At 55.1% G+C, this 22,061-nt stretch overlaps 1 protein-coding gene across 1 annotated transcript; it reads left to right on the top strand.

Annotated features, from left to right (window-relative positions):
* The first annotated feature begins 4,732 nt into the window (after window positions 1-4,732).
* Window positions 4,733-19,972, top strand: SMO (smoothened, frizzled class receptor). Its single transcript, XM_058654940.1, has 12 exons — window positions 4,733-5,487; window positions 12,988-13,193; window positions 14,727-14,936; window positions 15,083-15,255; window positions 15,547-15,766; window positions 15,859-15,982; window positions 16,955-17,047; window positions 17,344-17,452; window positions 18,328-18,513; window positions 18,703-18,851; window positions 19,105-19,239; window positions 19,416-19,972. The coding sequence occupies exons 1-12, from the start codon at window positions 5,160-5,162 to the stop codon at window positions 19,835-19,837; spliced, it is 2,355 nt and encodes a 784-aa protein (XP_058510923.1). The 5' UTR covers window positions 4,733-5,159; the 3' UTR covers window positions 19,838-19,972.
* The last annotated feature ends 2,089 nt before the right edge of the window (window positions 19,973-22,061 follow it).

Raw genomic sequence — 22,061 nt, 5'->3', positions numbered from 1 at the left:
GCACACCCATGGGTGCTGCAGCTTAGATCAGATCTACCTGCCTCCAGCCAAGGTTCTTATGCTCACCAGCAGTGGGTATAGCCTGGCTGGAGCTTAGTCAATCTGAAGCCAGGAGTCAGGAGCTTCTTCCAGGTCTCCAACATGGGGCAGGGGGCCCAACCACTTGGGCCACCCTCCACCACTTTCCCAGGTGCCTTAGCAGGGAACTGAATCGGAAGTGGAGCAGCCGGGACTTGAAGCAGCACCCATATGGGGTGCCAGGGCCTCAGGCAGTGGCCCTGATTGGCTCTTCTCGCTTAGCATAATTCCTTTGAGAGGCATCCAAGTTGTTACAAGTAAGGAGCGTTCCCTCTTCTTTCTGAGCAGTGTTCCAGAGCATGGATCAACCACAGTGGCTTAACCACCCACCTATTAAAGGATACTTGGTTAGTTTCCAGCTTGGAACTTTACAAATAAATCTGCTATGAGCATTCTCGTACAAGTTCCTGCGTGAACGTACATCTTCATTTCCCTTGGATACATGCCGAGGAGCACAGTTGCTGGGTCATATGGTAAAGGCAGATGGATGCATGGATGTATGGCGTTGTTTTACTTTGTTTTGTTTTGTTTCCAGAAACTGACAAACAGTTTTCCAGGGAGGCCTAGCATGTTACGTGTGAGTGACCCAGTTTCTCTGCAGCCTTTGCCAACACTTGTTGTTGCTTGTTTTGATTTTAGCCATCTTGGTAAGTGTGCAGTAATAGCTCCATTGTGGTTGAACTGGTGTCTGCGCTGCCTGGTGAGGCGGAATGTCTTTTCTGTGTCTCTTCGCCCTCTACACATTCTCTTTGGTGCAATGTCTGCTCCTGTCTTTTGCCTATTTTCTCATTGGCGTGTTGGCTTTCAAGGTGCTGTTTGGTGAGTTTTTTATATGTTCCAGTTTTTTATATGTTTGCAAATATCTGCGCTCTGTGTGTAATCTGTGCTTTTGTTCTTTTAATTGAGCCTTTGCACAGCGAAAATATTAAATTCTAATGAGGGCCAATTTATTTTTTTAAGGCTTATTTATTTATTTATTTTAATAATCTTACTTAGTTGATTAGGGTACAAAGGGTCAAGGGCTACAGGAAAGTGGGTAAGACCATTGTTTCCACACTAATATCATCACTCTCTTCCCTGTATCTGGTCAGGGGAGAAACAAAGGGAAAAGCCCCACCCAGCCTCCCGCCCATCCCAAGTCCCCGATGTGAGGCACGCTCCGAGGGTCCTGCTCAAGCAGCCTGGACAGTTCAACAGTTCTGAATTGCTGAGGGCCAATTTATTACCATACCCTCTTAGGGATTATACTTGCAGTGTCGAGTCGAGGAAATGGTGGTTTCATATAGATTCTGAAAATGATCTCCCATGATCTTTTCTGGGATTTTCATGGTCACACATTTATATTTAAGCCCATTATTCATCTTGAGTTAATTCTTAAAACTTCATCTGGGAGGGGGCTGTGCAGAGGCATAACAAGTTAATCCTCAACCTGGAAGCGCCAGCATCCCATTTGGGCAATGGCTGTAGTCCCAGCTGCTCCGCTTCCCATCCTGCTCCCTGCTTGTGGCCTGGGAAGGCAGTGGAGGACGGCTCACGTTCTGCAGCCCCTACATGCATGTGGGAAACAGAGAGGCCCTGGCTCCTGGCCTTGGACTAGGCCAGCTCCAGCTCTTGTGGCTCTTTCGGGAGTGAACCAGTACAAGGAGGGCCTTGCTATTTCTGTTTCTCTTTCCTTTTCTGTGAAACTTGCCTTTTAAATAAAATTAAATAAATCTTCAAAAAATTCATTTTAGAGAGAGGTGAGAAAGAGCTCCCATTTGCTGGTTTTCTCAAACGCCCACGATTGGAGGGGGAGAGCAAGGAAGGGGGGAGCTAAAGCCAGGTCTCCCACATGGGTGGCAGCAACCCACCTACTTGCACCAGCCTCCCTGCCTCCCTGGGAGCCATGTCAGGGCCGCAGCCGGGTCGGCATTGGGTCTGGGCTTTCCAAAGTGGACGGTGGACCTCCCAGAAAGCCACTTACAATCACTAGGTCAGTGGCCCGCCCCATTCTGAGTTAATGTTTGCTTAAGATATAAGATGCGGGCCCAGCTGTGTGGCCTAGTAGCTAAAGTCCTCACCTTGAACGCGCCAGGATCCCATATGGGTGCCGGTTCTAATCCCGGAAGCTCCACTTCCCATCCAGCTCCCTGCTTGTGGCCTGGGAAAGCAGTCGAGGACGGCCCAAAGCCTTGGGACCCTGCACCCGCGTGGGAAACCCGGAAGAGGTTCCAGGTTCCTGGCTTCGGATTGGTGCAGCACTGGCCGTTGCGGCTCACTTGGGGAGCGAATCATCAGATGGAAGATCTTCCTCTCTGTCTCTCTTCCTCTCTGTATATTTGACTTTGTAATAAAAATAAATAAATCTTAAAAAAAAATCACTTCTTAAAAAAAAAAGATATGAGATGCAAGTCAAAATTTCCTTCTTTCTTTCCAGCCTTTGCTTGCCCTGCACCTCCCCTTCCTCAGTCTGCTTGGTCAGTGGCTCTCCAGCTGCTTCAGCACCATCCTTTGAGAAGATCCTGCCTCCGCCATGGAGCTATCTTTGCTGCTTCCTCAAAGACTAACTGGGTACTTCAGTGGGCAGAGTTTTGGGTCCTGGGCAGAGAGAGAAAGAGATCTTCCATTCCCTGGTTCACTCTCCAATGGTCTCAGTGGCTGGAGCTAAGCCAATCAGAATCTAGGTGCCACAAGCTTCCTTCTGGGTCTTCCCAGGGGGCAGGAACCCTGCACCCATGTGAGAGACCCACAAGAAGCTTCTGGCTCCCGGCTTTGGATCAACTCAACTCTGGCCATTACGGCCATTCAGGGAGTGAAGCAGTGGATAGATTTTTCTCTCTGGCTCTCCTTCTCGCTGTAAAATTGGCCTTTCCAATAAAAAATAAATAAATAAAAGAAACAAAGAAACAAACAGAAAACAGGCTTGTCACCATCCCAAGAAGATGTGAAAGCTGATGTCACAAAGTGTGTGGTCACAGAGCGGGAGGTAGTGAGACTGCTTTTCTCCAAACCAGCCACACTGCGACCATGCTGACCACAGGACTCAGACTTGCAGAACACGGAGAGAAGCACCCCAAGCAGAAACAGGAAGGAAACTGACAGTTGTTAAGTACCTGGGGATGTTACCCTAACTCATTAGGTGACTTACTGCGAAGTAGCAACACTCTTTCTAATTGTAGCAAAGCATACATAACTTAGTGTTGATCATCCTCTTTTTCCCACTTGTGGTCAAGAGTACCTAGTGCCATGTTTCTCACTGTTGGATTTTCAACCCAGCCGTATTCAGCACACTCACCAAGTCAGGTCCCATCCGCATTCTCAGTGCCCAGAACTCTTCATCCCGCAAGAACTCTGTGCCTCACAACAAATAACCCGCATCTCAGACCTCCCACCAGCTTCTGGAAACCTCTGCTTAACTTTCTAAGAATTTACCTCCTCAAGGTGCCTCCTGTAAACAGAATCAGACAGTATTTGTTCCTTTGTGCCTGACTTATTTCAATAAACAACGTTCTCCAGTCCATGCATGTTATGACATATATCAAGATGTCGCTGTATGCCTTACTGCTTGCTGCCCTTCGTTTATTCACCCCTCCATGAATGACCTCGCCAATTGTTTCTCCCTTTGGGCTATTGTGGCTGCTGCTGCTACAAACGCAGTTGCACAGGCAGCTGCTGGAGTCCCTTCCCGCCATTCAGATTGCATGAAGGTAGTTCGGAAGAACAAGGAAAAGCAAACTCAACAAATAAGTGTATTCTGGTGCAACAGATGTTGAAATCCATGCATACTTTTCCCACATTAAGTTTTATATATTTAATTTAAAATTATATCCCATATGGGATCCTGGCACGTTCCTGGGTTATCCTCACGGAATTCAGGGGCGAAGAGCTGCAGGCAGAAACCAAAGTTGGTGACTTTAAGAGTGGAGAAAGCAAGCAGCCAGGACCCCGGCGGGTGGACTGGCTTCATCTGAGAAACTCCCAGGGCGCCACAGCTCACACACTTGCCCCAATCTGTCACAGTCCACGTTGGCGTCTGCATGTGTGATTCCGGGCGCCTGCTCCCACAGGTAACAGCAGCTAGCTGCATAGGCCCCTGGCCCAAAGGATTTGACGAAGCTGGAGGCCCAAGCCCACGTTCCTTCTTTCGGGGACCTCCGCCACGCCTGGGACGAATTAAAAGTTCTGAGCCAAAACAGATAAAAACGTGGCGGAGCTGGGGAGCCAGGCCCGCACACTTGGGGGCGTCCCGGGTTGTCTACTAACTCCTAAACCAGAAGACTTGCTGGATGGAACCTACAACCTACAACCTGGTCTAGGCGTCCGCTGAGGCTTTTGTTGCTGTCTCTGGGCCACGATAGCCACCCCCCTCCCCTCCAGCGCCCCGGGCGGCAGCAAAGTTGGGGTGACCGCTCCCCCCACCCAGGCCCCAGTGTGGGCTCCTCCGAGCGTCGGAGGACGCCCAAACTTGCGCTCCTCCTCTCCGGCCTCCTCCCCCGTCCCGGCAGGCGGGCGCACGGAGGAGGGAGATGAGGGGGGCGGGCTCGGCTCGGCGAGGCCGGTGCATTCCAGAGAGCGGAGCCAGCCGGAGCAACAAAGGAGCCCGGGAGGGGGCGGCGGCTTTGGCGGCGGGGAGAGCTCTGGGGCTGCGGCGCGCTCGGACGGAGGCGGTGGCTGGGCCGCGCGCGCTGGTGCGGGGCGGAGCCGGGCAGCTGGTCCGGTACCCCCGGCTCGCGCCTCGCCTCCACCCCTGGGCCGGGAGTGAACTTGGAGTGGTGGGAGAAAGGATGGGGCTGGGGAAGAGGGGACCCAGGAGGCTCCCGGGGCCGAATTCGGCTTAGATTGCCCGGGAGAGGGAGAGCAAAGCTGAGTTCTCCCCCGGCCGGGGCCTCTGCAGCCCAACATGGACCCCGAGTTCCAAAGTTTGGGAAGTTGGGCGCCGAGGGGCCCGGGCGCGCCGAGCGTCGCCGGGGGCCCGGCCGGGGACTCGCGGGGTGCGCAGGCCGCCTGAGCCGCCTCCAAGGCCCTCCTCCTCCCCCACCTCCGAAAGTTGGGTGCGCGTGGCCCGGGGGCGCCGGGGCTTTGCTGAGTTGGCGGGTTTGGCCATGGCCGCTGCCCGCTCTGCGCGGGGGCCGGAGCTGCTGCTCCTGGCGGAGCTGCTGCTGCTGCTGGGGGGCCCGGGCCGGGGAGCGGCCTCGAGCGGGAACGCCACGGGGCCTGGGCCGCGCGGCGCCGGCGGGGCGGCGAGGAGGAGCGAGGCGGCCACGGGCCCTCCGCCTCTGCTGAGCCGCTGCGGCCGGGCCGCGCACTGCGAGCCGCTGCGCTACAACGTGTGCCTGGGCTCGGCGCTGCCCTACGGCGCCACCTCCACGCTGCTGGCCGGGGACTCCGACTCCCAGGAGGAAGCGCACGGCAAACTCGTGCTGTGGTCGGGTAAGCGCGAGGCAAGGGCCACGGGAGGGAATGTGTTTGGGGGCGGGGATGGTGGTCCCTGCACCTGGTGGTGATGGGAGGGAGGGTCATCGCAGGCGGTGGGGCCGCTTGGGACAGTTGCTGGGACAGCAATGGCCACTCGGAGAGGGAGCGGGGAGGCATAGGGTACGTGCAGGACGGGACCCTCCGGGACTGGGAGGGGAAGGCGGGGAAGCTGAGGCCCACAAAGGGCCGGAGCCAGGACGGTGAGCCAGAGGCGGGGGCGGGTCTGGGGAGGGGGCTGTGGGGCTTCGGACAGGAGAGTTTTTACCCGGAGGAACTGCCCCACCCACTCGGGAAGCAGGTCCTGGGGGAGGGGGTTGAGGTGTTTGACCCCTGGAGGAATCGGAATTGTGGGGGAGGGAGGCAGAAGGGAGAGAGGGAGTTGGAAGATATTTAGGCGTCTGGAAGAAAAAGTAGGGGGAAGAATAGGGTGAGTTTTGTGGAGGCGAAGACACCTCCTAGCAATGAACAATTAGAGCAGAACTAGAAGGTTCTGAAAATCTTACAAGTCTAGAGAGGAGGGACCCTGACCTGCGCCCACCCGAGATTTGTGGGCCACGCGGACCTGGATCCATGCTAGTAGGAGGCAGGGAAGTATAAGGCCAACTCCCATCCTTCTGGGTGTGTTTTGGGGTGCACCGTACCTGGAGCTGGCATGTGGGGCACTGTGGACACCCCTCTGGCCTTCTGCAGACTGAACCCCACTAGACCCTTCCTTCACCGTGTGCAGCGGAGGTGCTTGTCGTCCCTCTGCCAAAGCCAAGCTGGAGAAAACAAGAAGAAAGGCAGCCAGGAGCAGACATGGCGGTCTCCCCTGGACAGGCCTGGGGTGTCCCTTGTCTTGGCTCTGCCCAGGTGGCCAGTGACATACTTGGTTATGTGGCTTTTCAGCTTTGCCAGGATGTTGGCCAAGGCCATGGGCATTCTTCCTACCTGGAGCAAGGGACTTGGAGGGTGCTGCCCATGGAGGGACTTGGAGGGTGCTGCCCATGGAGCTGCACACTTGAAGCTGGGGCTGTAGCTCAGGGGTAGAACATTTGCAGATGAAAAAGCCAGCTTAGAAAGTAGGAAATGTGTGTAATCCATGGTAGCTTTGTGAGCTGTCTCTTACCTTAATGTAAGGTCTGTATGACTGATGTACCTTTTGTAGTTTTCGAACACGTGTCCCTGCAGAACAGAGATGGATGTACAGGATTGAAGAGTGGGCATATGTAGATTGTAGATTGTAGCTTTTAGGGGCCACACACCTGCCAAGGAATGAAGGACTAAAAACTGAGGTGTGAAACAAAGGTTTAGCACACCACCTACGGGCAGACCTGTGTTTCGGAACCAAGCTATGTGGGTAGGTCTCTCAGCATTGGAAACCCTGAGAAGACGGGCCCCGGGGTTAATATCCCGCAAGTCCCTCGAGTGTGTCTGCTGCCCCGTGTGCAGTTGCCATTTCCAGCCCTCCTGAGGGCAGCTGCTGAGCAGAACAGAGAAGTCTGGGCAGAATGGGTGTGTTAGAACAGATGCTGTGCCGGTGCCAGTCTCGCCAGCTGTTCCTGCAGCATGTGCTGAAGAGGAGCCAACCCCGAGTCCAGGGCCACTGTCTCGTTCTCTGCCACCATCCACCATTCTCTCCCTGCTTTGTTCTCTGAAGCGGCTCTGGAAGCAGATGTGGCTGTGAGCTGGGTCGGGGAAGAGGAGAGTGAAGCTGTAAGAATCACAGCCCCTGACTGTGGCTCGGAGCCCTTGTGCTGCAGGGTGTTCTCAGCCGATCAGGTGTCAGGCAGGCACGGCCCTGGGCTCTTTGGGATTTTTGTGGGTGTAAGTTCCCCTGTGAACGTCTTGGAGGCTGTGCATTTGCTGCGTGCTCTCTTGCAAAGCCTCAGCGTGCTGAGTACGCGACCACCCACTCGTGCACTGTATCATGTACTTGGCACTTTGCTCCATGCCACTCCCGGGGTCAGGTTCTGGACCTCATAAAGATGAAGACACAGTCCTTGCCACTGCGAGAAACAGAGACAGCAGGTATTAGCAATACCTGGGACAGATGCTGGGACAGTATGGGGTGCTCAAGGCACCCAGAGGGCTTTCCTGAGTCCAGGCAGGTTTCCCAGAGGAACTGATATTTAACCTGTGAAATCCCCCTGGGGCCAAGGGAGGCTCTGAGTAGGGGAGAGAGAGGAGGAGGAGGGTGGCATTCACAAAGACACAGGGGCAGGAAGACTCCATACAGAACCCTGGGTCAAAGCATGGGAGGAGCTAACGCTCTGGTTCAGCAGGCTAACCCTCTACCTGCAGGTGCTGGCATCACATCTGGGCACTGGATGCTGTGTCCCGCCAGCCCCACTCCCCATCCATCTTCCTATCCAGCTCCCTGCCTGTGGCACAAGGTCTTGGACTCCTGCATCTACATGGCTCCTGGCTTCGAATTAGCTGAGCTCTGGCCATTGTGGCTGTTTAGGGAGTAAACCAATAGGAAGATCTCTCTCCCTCTCTTCTCTCTGTGAGAGGTCTCCTGTGAGTTTAATTTGCATTCCTTTATATGTCAATTGATTTTTTTCACGTGCACATTTCAGGATCTTTTCCTTATGTTCAATTGAAGAGAGCTTGGTGAAGATCACTTTTGATCAAGCCTGTTGGGAGTTCTGTGCCCCTCCTGGATCTTGTTTCCCAACTCTCTCCAGATTAGGGAAATTTTCCTTTATTATTCATTAAATACATTTGCAAACTCAGCTTCTCTTTCTGCACCTTCTGGAACTCCCACTACTCTTATATTTGGTCTCTTAATAGTGTCTTTCAATTCTTGAATACTTTTTTTGGCCTGATCCAGCTCTGCTTCCAGCTTTTTGTTTGCTTCCCCCTGATGACAGGAAATATCTTCCAATTCTGAGATTCTTTCTTCTGCTTGCTTCATTCTATTTTGGAGACTCTCCATTGTACTTCCTAAAATGACAGGACCAAAGTACCATCCATACATATTAACCCTGAATGTAAACGGCTTAAGCTTAATCAAACGGCATAGATTAGTAGACTGGATTAAAAAACAAAACCCATCTGTTTATTGTCTAGAAGAGACACACTTCACCAACAAAAATCAGTGGAAACTATATCGCATGGGTTTTGTTGTTTTCTGTTAGTTTCATCTCTTCAAAACACTTTCTTCTGATTAAATCTTTCAATGACTCCTAGATCATACAGTAGCATCATTTTCTGCAAGAAGGTTCTTGATTTTCATTTCTTCAGCTACACGTTAGTCATTTAGTAGCATGTTATTCAACTTCATAGTGTTGTTAATTTCTTTTTTCTCCCTGATGTTGATTTTGTTTTGTGGTTTTTCATTTAAGGGGATGTATAGTAGCTGTGTAATGGAGACTGTCATGTCTAGTAATAGGTCATTTAACTTCATGGCATTGTAAATTTCTATTTTTCTTTCTATTGTTGATTTTGTATTATGACTTTTCATTTGAGGGGATGTACAGTAGCTGTGAAATGGAGACTAACATCCAGATGTGAGGATACAATGTAGTATGCATTTCTACTTCCAAAGATGGACTTACAATGAAACTGTTCACTATATCTTGACAATAGGATGCTGGACTCTCTGCCATTGTCCATGCCCACAATGATGGACATATGACTGTGTATGAAGAACTGTATTTTAATAATGATATAGAGGAACTTGGTGGGGGGGAGGGAATTGGGTAGGGGATAAGGGAAATGCCAGGAGCCAATGGAATTGTATCATAAGATGATAATAATAATAAAATGTAAAAAAAAGATTAATTTTATTTATTTGAAAGACAAAGTTGAGAGAGAGAAAGAGAAACTTTCATCTTCTGACTCACTCCCCAAATAGCTGCAGCGGCTGGGGAGCAGGCTAGATAGGAGCTGTCTCCTTGCTGGGTTTCCACATGGGTGCCAGGGCAAGGATTTAGGCCATTTTCAGCTGCTTTTCCAGCCAGGCACATAGCAGGGAGCTGGATCAGAAGTGGAGTTGCTGGGATTTGAACTGGCGCCCTGAAGGGTGCCAATAGACCACACGGCTGACCCCAGTGAGTCTATTTACACTAAGCAAAGTGGAGGCAGATTTAGTAACAACTATAGAGTGTTGAAATCTGCAGCAAGAATAAGTGATTTTTGCAGTGGCTGTTGTAGTACAGTGGACTAAGCTGTACCTTAAACTGCCTCCGTCTCAGAGGAGTGTCTGGTTTCCTTCTTGCCTCTTTAGCTTCCAGCCTAGCTCCCTGTTAATATACCCGGGAGGCAGTGGAAGAGGCCCAAGTACTTGGGCTCCTGCCATCCTCGTGGGAGAGCTGGCTGCAGTTTCTGGCTCCTGACCCAGTCCTGGCTTGTTGCTGGCATTTGGGAAGTGGACCAGCACATGGAAGATCTCTCTCAGTGTCTCTGCCTTTCAACTAAAAATGAAAACAAATTTAAAAATCTAGATCCAATCTGTGGCAAGTATTTTTTAAGTCTGTTTTGGGGCGGACATTGTGGTGAGGTGGGTTAAGCCACAGCTGGGGATGCTTGCATGCCTTGTTGGAGTGCCAGTTCAAGTCCTGGCTCTTGCATTTGTCACCCAGCTTCCTGCTCATGCATCCCGGGAGACAGCAGGCGATGCTCTCACATGTTTGGCCGCTTGCTGCCCACCTGGGAGGCCCTGGTGGAGTTCCTGGGTCCTGACTTGAGCCTGCTCCAGCCCTGACTCTTGCAGGAATTTGAGCAGTGAACCAGCAGGCATAAGATCATCTTCTGTATCTCCATCTCTGTAGGTGAAAATAACAAATAAACAAACATGCTTAAGAAGTCTCTGGGGGCAGGAATGCAGCCACCTGGCTGTTTGGAGGCAGCCTGGTGTGAGAGGCCTGTCTCCCACAGTGGAGTGACCACGTGTGACTCCCAGCTCTGGCTTCCTGCTAACAGACCTCGGGAGGCGGCGGTCATGACAGAGGCGATGAGGTTCCTGCCACTCATGTGGGAGGCCTGGGTTGCGTTCCCTGCTCCCTGCAGTGTCCCTGGCCAGACCTGGTCCTTTTCTGGGCAGCTGGCAAGTGAAGCAGCGGATAAGATCTCTGTATTGTCACCAAGTCTCTGTGTCTAAACAGGAAAATCCAACAAATGTAGAAACACTGATACTGTTGTAAGAATAGTCTCTGTTCTTCTAAGTTCGTATCATATTACAATACAACAGTTAGAGGCTAGCACGGCAGCACAGTGAGATCAACCCACTGCCTACCGTGCCAGCATCCCATCCAGGTGTCCCTTTGAGTCCCGACTGCCTGCTAACGTGCCGGAGAAAGCAGTGGAGGCTGGCCCCGTCCTGGCCATGGGAGAGTGACCCAACAAACAGAAGCCCTCTGTAGGTCACTATGCCTTTCAAATAAATCTTCAAAAACAAGTTACAGATAAAGTTGATGCTGCTTGCTTTCCAGTTTCATTTTCCGTCTCTTCTCCAGGGAACTTCTCCCATCTCAATCATCTGTATAGCTTTTTACTTTGCTTGTTTGTTTGCTTTTTAAAGATTTATTTATTTTTATTGGAAAGTCATATACACAGAGAGGAGGAGAGAGACAAAAAGATCTTCCATCCACTTGATTCATTCCCCAAGTGGCCACAATAGCCAAGGCTAGGCCAATCTGAAGCCAGGAGCCAGGAGCTTCTTCCAGGTCTCCCACGTGGTTGCAGGGTCCCAAGGCTTTGGGTTGTCCTTGACTGCTTTCCCAGGCCACAAGCAGGGAGCTGGATTGGAAGTGGAGCAACCGAGACACAGACTGGCGCCCATATGGCATCCTGGCGCATGCAAGGCGAGGATTTAGGCACTGAGCCATTATGCCAGGCCCAGGCTATTTTCTCTGTAGGCTAAGCCTCTCCCCAGCTGAGGCCTGGCACCCACTCATACACACCCCACCCACTCAGATTTTCAAAGCTGTGTTCTGTATCTGGGTGACAAAGGTTCCCAGGAAGTTTTGACTGAAGTCAAAGTGGGAACTGCATGGCCTGAGGACATTGCTTCCCAGCTGGTGGGAACCTGTTCTGCACCCGGAACAGACTCAGCAAGCTGGGCGCATCCATCCTGGTAGGAGCTCACGTTCCTGCAGGCTCCTGCCTGGCTGTCATGGGCTAAGCATACTGTTAGCAACGGCTCTCGCTCTGTATACCTGGGATTCCTATTTCACAGATGAGTCCACTGAGGCCAGAGGTAAACTATTTTGCCCAAGGTCACCCAAACAGGAAAGGGTGAAGTCTGGACGTGGCCCTGGCAGGCTGCCTGCAGCACCCCTGTCCCTTGCCCTGCTAAAGAGCAGCTTCCTGGTGCCACAGCAGCTGTCACGTGCTTGAGCTCCCCAGTATAAGCTGTTTTTCTTTTTTGAAAACTTAAAGGCAGAGTTACAGAGAGAGAAGAAAATGAGAAGTTTTCTATCGTTAGCTCTCTCCCCAAATGGCCAAAACAACAAGGGCTAGGCCAGGCAGAAGCCAGGAGCCAGGAGCTTATTCTAGGTCCCCATGGGGATGCAGGGTCCCAAGCACTTGGGCCGTCCTCTGCTGCTTTCCCAGCCACAGGCAGGGAGGGAGCTGGGTCAGAGGTGGAGCAGACAGGGCACAAACCAGCCCTGTATGGGATGCTGGCACCACAGGCAAAAGCTTGTTAGCCTTTTACAACATGGCACTTGTCCCCAGTACAACTTCTTGTTTTCAAAGTAGCATGTGGGCTGTTTCAGGAGGGACCAAGGGGCTCAGTACAGAATGACCCCGGGTGCTGCGATGGGAGGGCAGAGCCCCGTCCCCTGCTCCGTGGGGTGCAGGTGTCAGGGCCCCTGGCTGCTTCTGTCTGCTGACGGCATCTTTTCCTCCCTGCGCGCTGCACAGCCTCCTCTCTCTCGCCGTCTGCTCTCCTGTTTCCTCCTTTGGCTCCTCTGACTCCTTCCTTCCGCCTTCACCTCTTCTTGTCTCTCACCTCGGCGCGGTAAGAACATGGCTGTGTGGGTCTGGTGAGTCCCACAACCCCTTCCCCTCTGGATGAGGCCTTGGGAGGTTTGAGAGACATCCCTTAGAAGGACCAGGCCCCACTCCCCTCGACCTAGGGTTCTTAGCCAGGGAGACTGTGGGGTGGCAGCTGTGTAACACACGTGCGGAGTAGGACGCCATCCAGACGGTGCATCTGGTGACCAGATGAAGAGAAGGTCCTTGCCCCCAAAAGCAGTTGCCACCCCTAGAAGGGGCAGGCTTTTCTGAGATGTTGCAGTGACTCATGGGAGAATTAAGTGGCCAGGGCCAAGGGATGCTAATGTTCTGCCATGCATGGGATCACCCTGGATGGGTGCCCTGCTGTGCCTGGTGGCCATTAGGGTGGCCAAAGCCTGTGGCAGGTGGGGTGGGTGGGTGGTGGAGGGGCACAGCTGTATGTGGCAGGGGTTAGAGGGAGGAAGGGTCTTTACTGCAGGCTGTCCACACTGCCACCCCTACCCCCAGGCCTCCGGAATGCCCCCCGCTGCTGGGCAGTGATCCAGCCGCTGCTGTGTGCCGTGTACATGCCCAAGTGTGAGAATGAACGAGTGGAGTTGCCTAGCCGCACCCTGTGCCAGGCCACCCGCGGCCCCTGTGCCATTGTGGAGCGGGAGCGGGGCTGGCCTGACTTCCTGCGCTGCACGCCTGACCACTTCCCCGAAGGCTGCCCGGTGAGTGCTGTGTGGGGTACGGGGGAGCAGGGGACACATCCCAGGCTGCGGCCCTGTCTCCTGAGCCAGCAGCTATGTGGGGATCACCTGCTGGGTCCCACGTTGGGGATTTAAGAGACAGGAGTGGTAGGTGTCTTGTCATCCGTGGGGGTCAAGGTGTGCCTGGGTGAAACAGCTGCAGACACCTGGAAGTGCGTGCCATTAGCCCTGGGTGGTACGGAGAGATCTGAAATGATGACAGTAACAATGATAGCAATAAGATACTAATTATTTACTATCTGACCAATCTCATTATAAACATTTTACATCTATTTATTCATTAACCCCTAAATCATTCCATGAAGCAGACACTTTGAAAAGAGCTATTGGTCTTTTGAAAAAAATCTTTTTGTTGAAAGCTAGAGCAAGAGAGACAGGGACCTTCCATCTGCGGGTTCATTCCCCACATGGCCCAATGGCCGGGGTTGGGCCAGATTGAAGCCAGGAGCCAGGAGCTTCTTCCGGAACTCCCACATGCGTGCAGGGGCCCAAGGACTTGGGCTACCTTCTGTTGCTTTCCCAGGCACACGAGGAGGAAGCTAGAAGGGAAGTGGAGTAGTCAGGACTCTAACCAGTGTCTGGCACCATAGTTGGAGGCTTAACCTACTACCACACAGGCCCCTGCCTGCTTTTCTGTATGTCTTTGCCTGGATTTGATGCCAGTTTCTTTTTTTTTTTTTAATTAATTTATTTTTTACAAAGTCAGATATGCAGAGAGGAGGAGAGACAGAGAGGAAGATCTTCCGTCTGATGATTTACTCCTCAAGTGGCCGAAATGGCCCGTGTTGTGCCGATCTGGAGCCAGGAGCCAGGAACTTCCTCCAGGTCTCCCATGCGGATGCAGGATCCCAAGGCTTTGGGATGTTCTCAACTGCCTTACCAGGCCACAAGCAGGGAGCTGGATGGGAAGTGGAGCTGCCGGGATTAGAACTGGCACCCATATGGGATCCCGGCACATTCAAGGCGAGGACTTTAGCCACTAGGCCACCACGCCGGGCCCTGATGTCAGTTTCACACTGGCCTCCTAGAATGAGTTAGGAAGTGTGTCCTCATCTTCTGTATTTGGAAGATTTTGTGAATGACTGGTGCAACTTGTTTTCAAGTGTTTGTTAGAATTTGGCCTGAAACCAGAAGTTTTAACTAGACTGACAGATTGCTAGAATTAGGAAATGAGGTAGGGTCATTATGATCTTACAGACGTAAAAATGATTTTAAGCAATGGGAAACAACTGGTCCACCTGAGCCACGCGGCAGCAAGTGAAGTTGGGTTGGTCATCAGAAACCTGATGATGCCGCACTGTCCTGGAGAAGGAACTGAGGGACAGAGAAGTTAAATAGGTTGCCCGAGGCTGCACGGCCATTGGGCAGCACTGGGATCCACACTCTGGAATCCCAGCTCCAGCCACGTGCTGTGTTATCCTGGGTGCCTTTTCCTAAGCCAGAGGCTGAGCTGCTTCATTGCTCTGTGTTGCTTCCCGCCTCGTCCCACGCCAGAATGAGGTGCAGAAGATAAAGTTCAACAGTTCAGGCCAGTGTGAGGCGCCCTTGGTGCGCACCGACAACCCCAAGAGCTGGTACGAGGATGTGGAAGGCTGCGGGATCCAGTGTCAGAACCCGCTCTACACCGAGGCCGAGCACCAGGACATGCACGCCTACATCGCCGCCTTCGGTGCCGTCACGGGCCTCTGCACGCTCTTCACCCTGGTGAGCCACAGGAGGGCAGGTGGTGGCCTGGAGCAGGGGGAGGGATGGGGGTGGGCGGGGAGGGGCTGAGTGCAGGGGCGCTGGGGAGAAGGGGGTCCTGGGAGAGGGGCTGGGTTCAGATAAGGGCGTCTGCTTGTCTCTCCTAGGCCACCTTTGTGGCTGACTGGCGGAACTCCAATCGCTACCCAGCCGTCATTCTCTTCTACGTCAACGCGTGTTTCTTCGTGGGCAGCATTGGCTGGCTGGCCCAGTTCATGGATGGGGCCCGCCGGGAAATCGTTTGCCGGGCAGATGGCACCATGAGGATTGGGGAACCCACGTAGGTGTCTTGGGCCCCAGAGGTGAGGGTTGAGCAAGGAGGGGTTGAATTGGCCGTTTACCACGATAAGGGACAGCTGGGACTTGGAACCCCGAGCTGAGGCCAGTCCCAGCTCACTCCCCAGCTCTGAAGACACTGACCCAGCATCTGGACCTCAGACATTTGCATCTGTTCAAAGGAGCATCTTCTCCAGGGCTGGGCTCCCTGGGGCACCTCACACATTAGCACTGGTCTGGGGAAGCCTGGTAGCATAGAGGGGGTCTCCCCAGTGACACCCACATGCCCACACAGCTCCAACGAGACCCTGTCGTGCGTCATCATCTTCGTCATCGTGTACTATGCCCTCATGGCTGGCGTGGTTTGGTTTGTGGTCCTCACGTACGCCTGGCACACCTCCTTCAGAGCGCTGGGCACCACCTACCAGCCTCTCTCGGGCAAGACCTCCTACTTCCACCTGCTCACGTGGTCACTCCCTTTCGTCCTCACCGTGGCCATCCTCGCCGTGGCTCAGGTACGTGCCTGGCAGGGGCAGCACACCCCGAGTGGCTGAGCTTAGGGGCGGGGCCCGCGGCTGACTGTGTCTGCCATCCCTTCCTGTCGCAGGTGGATGGGGACTCGGTGAGCGGCATCTGTTTTGTGGGCTACAAGAACTACCGATACCGGGCCGGCTTCGTGCTGGCCCCCATAGGCCTGGTGCTTATCGTGGGAGGTTACTTCCTCATCAGAGGTGAGTGGGAGTGAGGACACAGTGGGACTGCGCACCTGCTGCCTGAGTGGGAGTGGAAGCCCACCTTCCACCTTCACACTGAGACCACAGCCGGCTCCTGCAGGTGCTTCTGCAGGATGTGGCCACGAGCTGCATGGACCTCTGCCTTCAGAGCCTTGGCTGGAGCTGCCGGCCACATGCCCTCCCGGCCCCGCCCCCTCACACACGCCCCCATCAGCCCTTGGCCAGGTGCACTGGTGTGATGAACGTTTCGCCTCACCGACAGCCCACCTGGACCCAGGGGTCTGTTGACTGTGTGTGCACTCATTCTCTGGATACCCGAGTCTTCCGGAGCCTTATTCTTACCCTCCTACAACACAGGCGTGCACATAGCACTCTCACACTCGCTCTCCCACACGCACATACAAGTAATTTTTACAATATGTTGGCTTGCTGTGCTGTAACTTGGCTCTCAGTCTGCCATGCCACAGCAAGCATTGGTATCTGTTTAGCTTATTGTTGTTGGGTTTTTTGTCAGCCTCAGTTTCCTCCCTCTTCAGTGGCGCATCCGGGCTCCGCTCAGGGCGGCTCGTGCTGGCTTATGCCGCAGCCACTAGCCACACGCATTGAAAGCAGCCCGTACTGACATGGCAGTGCAAAACATACGCTGTATTTCACAGGTTTATCATTGTTATGTTTATATGGATTACATGGCAACATGATTGGTTTTGATATGTTAGTTTTATAAGACGTACTGTTTCACCTTTTGTCATTGGAGAGGCTGTCTGGTTTAGGCCAAAGCAAAAACTGGGAGCTGGGGGCTGAACCCAGGTCTTTTAGCTGCTCGAGCCATCGCTGCTGCCCTTTCCAGGGAGCTGCACTTAGCACACGTGTAATCCAACGTGAACTCCAGGGCCACGGGACTCTCCTCCCCAACACTCCCCTTCCCAGGAGTCCCCTTGCCACTAATCTCTGAGCCCGCCTTCCGTTCAGGGGTCATGACCTTGTTCTCCATCAAGAGCAACCACCCCGGGCTGCTGAGTGAAAAAGCAGCGAGCAAGATCAACGAGACGATGCTGCGCCTGGGTGAGTGGCACGTGGCATAGGGCCCGGGGGCGTGGCCAACGCTGGGGACCGACAGGGCACTGGGGGACAGGTTAGTGCCCACAGGGATGAGACATGCGGTGTGTGTGGAGGTGGCAATGGCCTTCTCAGGCCAGAGTGCTTCTCCACGCCCTCTTTACACCTGCTTGGCCTCACCTGCCCTGCTTGCTTTATCGTAGAGAGCTCAGTGCGACTGGGCTGGGTGGAACCGCCCTCGGCACTGCCGCCCACCCCAGGACCAGGCTTGGTGACGCCGGCGGTGCCTCTGTCCTCCACAGGCATTTTTGGCTTCCTGGCTTTCGGCTTTGTGCTCATTACCTTTAGCTGCCACTTCTACGACTTCTTCAACCAGGCCGAGTGGGAACGCAGCTTCCGGGACTACGTGCTGTGAGTGATGGCGCAGGCCCGGGCGTGGTGGGAGGGATGCCGTGGCTGTGGTGCTGGGGACGCTCCGTGGATTAGCCAGAGGCGAAACTGATGGTGCCCCCAGCGCCCAAGACACCGTTTGGCAAACAACCCTGAGGTTGCTCATCCTTACCCTCCCCATCCCCTGGAGGCTGGTCTGACCCCCGTGCACCTAGCTGCCTGGGAACCATGACAACCCTTGGCTCCTCCCATCCCCCTCGGTCACCTCTGTCCCTCTGTGTGTACACTAGTCCATGGAGCTTGTGGGGCCACTGCCTCTCAAGACAGGTTGATGGCCGCTCCCATCTGCAGCTCTGTGTGTGTATCTGCCTCCATGAGTGACAAAAGGCAGTTCAGCTTGGCTGTTGGTGAGGACAGCAGCTAAAACACCCGTCCAGAGACCCTGAATGCTCCCACTCTGGTGCAGTGGCTTAGCACGCTAGTCTTCCACTTGGAGCACCAGCATCCCATAAAGGTGCTGGTTCTAGTCCTGGGTTGCTCCACTTCCCATTCAGCCCTGCGCCTGTGTGGGAGACTCAGAAGAAGCTCCTGGCTGTGGATTGGTTCAGCTGTGGCCAGTTAAGGAGTGAACCAGTGACGATATCTGTCTCTCCTTTCTGCAAATATCTGTTTTTCAAATTAAAAAAAAAAAAAGGCTCCAGCTTCCACGCTGGAGAACTTTAACCGCAGCGCTGGTGGGGTCCCTCAGACTCGATGGTAACTGTCAGGCGGGGCCCAGACAGCAGGGAACGCTCCCTTGGGTGGCACTACTGAGCATGCAGGGTTCAGTCCCGGTGCTGTATGCCGTGGAATGCCTCACCTGCCTACCCCATATCCCACTTTGAACCTCGCTACAGGTGCCAGGCCAACGTGACTATCGGACTGCCCACCAAGAAGCCCATCCCCGACTGTGAGATCAAAAATCGTCCTAGCCTCCTGGTGGAAAAGATCAACCTGTTTGCCATGTTTGGGACTGGCATCTCAATGAGCACATGGGTCTGGACCAAGGCCACACTGCTCATCTGGAGGCGCGCCTGGTGCAGGTGGGCTCAGCAGGCGGCCCCTCCGTCCACTTCCCCCTGCAGCCCAGCCTGTTCCCTGGGCGCCTACCTTCATGGCGGCTCACCCCCACGCCCTGGCGGGGCCTCCTGCCTCGGCAGGCTGGGGTTGGAGGGAGGGAATGGGACCCCTGGCCTGCCACCCATCCCCTTCCTGCCTCTGCCCTCCCTCAGGCTGACAGGGCAGAGTGACGACGAGCCCAAGAGGATCAAGAAAAGCAAGATGATTGCTAAGGCCTTCTCCAAGCGCCGCGAGCTGCTGCAGAACCCGGGCCAGGAGCTGTCCTTCAGCATGCACACAGTCTCCCATGACGGGCCCGTGGGTGAGCGCCCGCCCTGCCCACCTCCAGGCACAGCTGGACCCTGGGCGCTCCCTCCTCTCATACTGCGTGACCCCCAGCTCCTCCTAGGTCACCTAGGGCTCAAGAACTGGACTTCTGGCTTCCACTGGCCCTGAGGGGAACCGGAAGCTCCTCCCTCAGTGTCTGAATTGGCAGAGGGTACACTGGGCACCTGCTGGGAAGAGGTGGGAGTGGGCGTCACCGTTTCTCCCCTCTGCTTCCACACCCCACACAGCTGGCTTGGCCTTCGACCTCAACGAGCCCTCAGTGGACGTCTCTTCCGCCTGGGCCCAGCACGTCACCAAGATGGTGGCTCGGAGAGGAGCCATTCTGCCCCAGGATGTGTCTGTCACACCCGTGGCCACTCCAGGTAGGAGGGCAGCAGGCACAGAGGGAGGGCCTCCTGCTGGAGTAAGCCGGAGCGGCCAGCAGGGGACCTTTGGGGCTTTGTAGGGCCAGTCTAGGTCCCTGAGGTCCCTGGGCAGGGGTGGGGTGGTGAGCGCCTGCACCGAGCAGGCGACAGGCTCCGGTCTCTCCTCGCGCCAGTGCCCCCGGAGGAACATGCCAACCGCTGGCTGGTGGAGGCTGAGATCTCACCGGAACTGGAGAAGCGTCTGGGCCGGAAGAAGAAGCGGAGGAAGCGAAAGAAGGAGGTGTGCCCACTGGGGCCGCCAGTGGAGCCTCGCCACCCCAGCCCCGGTCCCGCTCAGGGCCCGGCGCCCAGCACTGTGCCTCGGCTGCCGCAGCTGCCCCACCGCAGGTGTCTGGTGGCTGCCGGTGCCTGGGGCGCTGGGGAGAGCTCCCGACATGGAGCCTGGACCCTGGTCTCCAACCCTTTCTGCCCGGAACCCAGCGCCCCAGCAGCCCCCACGACCTGGACTCAAGGCCGCCGCCAGGGCTTGGGGCCCATTCACTCGCGCACTAACCTGATGGAGGCTGAGCTCCTGGACGCAGACTCGGACTTCTGAGCTGCCAGGGCTGGGGGCCTGGAGCAGGACGGAGAGAGGCTCTTCCTCCCTGGAGCCCTCGGCCCCAGGTTCCAGGGTGCCCACCCAGGAGAGTTCCCAAAGTGTGGCTCAGAGCAGCAGGACTGTAGGACAGAGCCTGACTTGGTCCCCGGGGCAGGCCTCACCCTGGCACAGGGTCCTTGTTCCTGCTGCGCTCCCTGGAGAGGAGGAGGAGGGTGTGGCAGGCGGTGTCCACCTCGCACAGAGCTTGTGGGGCTTTGGCCTCAGCGAGGATGGCAGCAGCTGGCTGGGGGCGTGGCCGGCAGCTGGGGCCATTTTCTGTGCTCCTGAGCGCTCCTCCCAGGCCAGAGCTACAGCACACACAGCCGCCTTGGCTGTGCAGCTCCATCCTCCGCGGGAGAGTGACAGCTGAATATCTGGAGCTTTAGCCCCGCTCGGCATGGAGCCCTGGGAGGAAATTCATGCTCATGTTTATCCAGCCTTCGGTGATGGAGCCTTGAACTTGAGGAGGGCTGACCTGGTAAGCTGCTATAGCTCCAGCCAGCCAGTGGGCAAGGAAATCCCTGCATCTTGGACCTTGACCCCGCGACATGTCCCCAAAGACCCCAAGACAGCAGGAAGCCTTAGTAGTTGGTGGGTTCCCGATGAGGGCGGGAGGGATGGGAGAGGAAATATGAATGGTAAATAAAAGGGTTTTGTACAAACTCTGGGTGTGTGTCTGAGCAGGGGCCCCAGGCCTGATCCCTTTTCTACACCTGCCCGGCGCTATCCTGCAGAGCCGGGAGCTTGTGGCCTGTGAGGGCTCATGTCCACTTCTTTGGCCGGTGGGCTCCAGGGGAGCACTCCCACTGGCCCTGGATCAGGGAGCGCGAGCTGCAGACTGCCTCTGCAGCCACAGCCAAAGTGAGTGTGCCAGGCGGGGGAGTGGAGATGGACGTGGCTCCGTGCAGGGTCAGGCCCCACCTCTGGGCCTAGTTCCCGGACGGCTCAACAGCTCTTCCGCTTCCTCTAAAGATGTTGGAGGAAGCCTGGGAGTGGGCAGTCTGAGCACTTAGGATTACAGAAGAGCCCTGCCTGTGGCACCAGCATCCCATATGGGCCCCACCAGTTCCTGTTCTGGCAATTCCACTTCCCGGCCAGCTCCCTGCTAATGAGCCTGGCGGGATGGCCTGAAAGCTCGGGCTCCTGAATCCTTGTGGGAGACCTGGATGAAGATCCTGGCTTCAGAAAGGCTTCACTCCGGCCATTGTGGCTGTCGGGGGTGAACCAGTGGGTGGAAGATTTCTTTCTCAACTCTACCTTCCAAGAGTCCGGGGAGGAACGAAGGCGGGGCCTTGAGAGGGCCTGGGGAGGCTGACTGGGCTTACTTGGAGCAGCACCCCATTCCGCTCTCCGCTGCTGCCGGCTTGGGCGCACTGGCCCTTGGCACTGAGCTAGCTAATGGCTCACTCAGCTCAACACCCACTGAGCCTGCTTGCCAGTGTTTGACTGGCTCGCTGAGAGGTGACCACGTGACCACACAGTGCCAGCAATGCCAGAGGCTCAGCGTGCCCCTCCCCAGCCCCTGGGGGGGAGCAGGCTCATAGCCGCCATGCCCTGCTGCCTCTTGTTTAGACGGCATCAGTGAGGCCATTCCAGAAACTAGGTGCTGTGACAACAACTTCCTGCTGCTGTGACGGGCTCTGAGCCCGGCACCTTCCTGTCCCCCGAGTCAGGGCTCTGCCCATGTCTGTTCTGACCTTTTCGTTTTTCTCATTATTTACAATTTCTAAATTTTCCTTTTAATGGTTACATTAGTTGAGAGGGATGCACGCCCGTGGGCCTCTGCTTAGGGCGGGGAGGGTCAACCATGAAGGGAGATGGCTAGGCTGGGACACGTGCTCCAACTTTTTCTCCTGTGTCCACTGGGGAGGAGGCAGACGGGTCCAGTCCCTGCTGTTAAACTACAGCATCACTTAGAGATGCGGGACAGTCCTTCAATGATGCCCTAGAGACTCTACTGTGGTTCTTATGCTCACCAGTGATAAGGTACATCCTAGCAAGGGAGTGCCCATAGTCCCCTACCAGGCATGTTCCCTTCCTCTGATCTTACACCTGCCACGTGGTGCTGCAGCCTAATCGCAGGCCACAAGCAGGAAGCTGGGTGGGAAGTGGAGCAGCTGGGACACGAATTGGAACGCATGCAGGGTGAGAATTTAGCTACTGAACCATCACACCACTCCCC

This window comes from Ochotona princeps, chromosome 25, assembly GCF_030435755.1.
Source record: "Ochotona princeps isolate mOchPri1 chromosome 25, mOchPri1.hap1, whole genome shotgun sequence".
Classification (NCBI taxonomy): domain Eukaryota; kingdom Metazoa; phylum Chordata; class Mammalia; order Lagomorpha; family Ochotonidae; genus Ochotona; species Ochotona princeps.
Note: the sequence above shows the minus strand (reverse complement) of the source record. Positions and strands in the feature narration are given on the sequence as shown.

What these genes read in the sequence shown, in the direction of transcription:
- SMO (XM_058654940.1), top strand. Translation starts at nt 5,160, where the DNA reads ATGGCCGCTGCCCGCTCTGCGCGGGGGCCGGAGCTGCTGCTCCTGGCG. An exon ending in CAAACTCGTGCTGTGGTCGG is followed by an intron (nt 5,488 to 12,987) that starts GTAAGCGCGAGG and finishes CCCTACCCCCAG; the next exon opens with GCCTCCGGAATGCCCCCCGC. An exon ending in CCATCCTCGCCGTGGCTCAG is followed by an intron (nt 15,767 to 15,858) that starts GTACGTGCCTGG and finishes TTCCTGTCGCAG; the next exon opens with GTGGATGGGGACTCGGTGAG.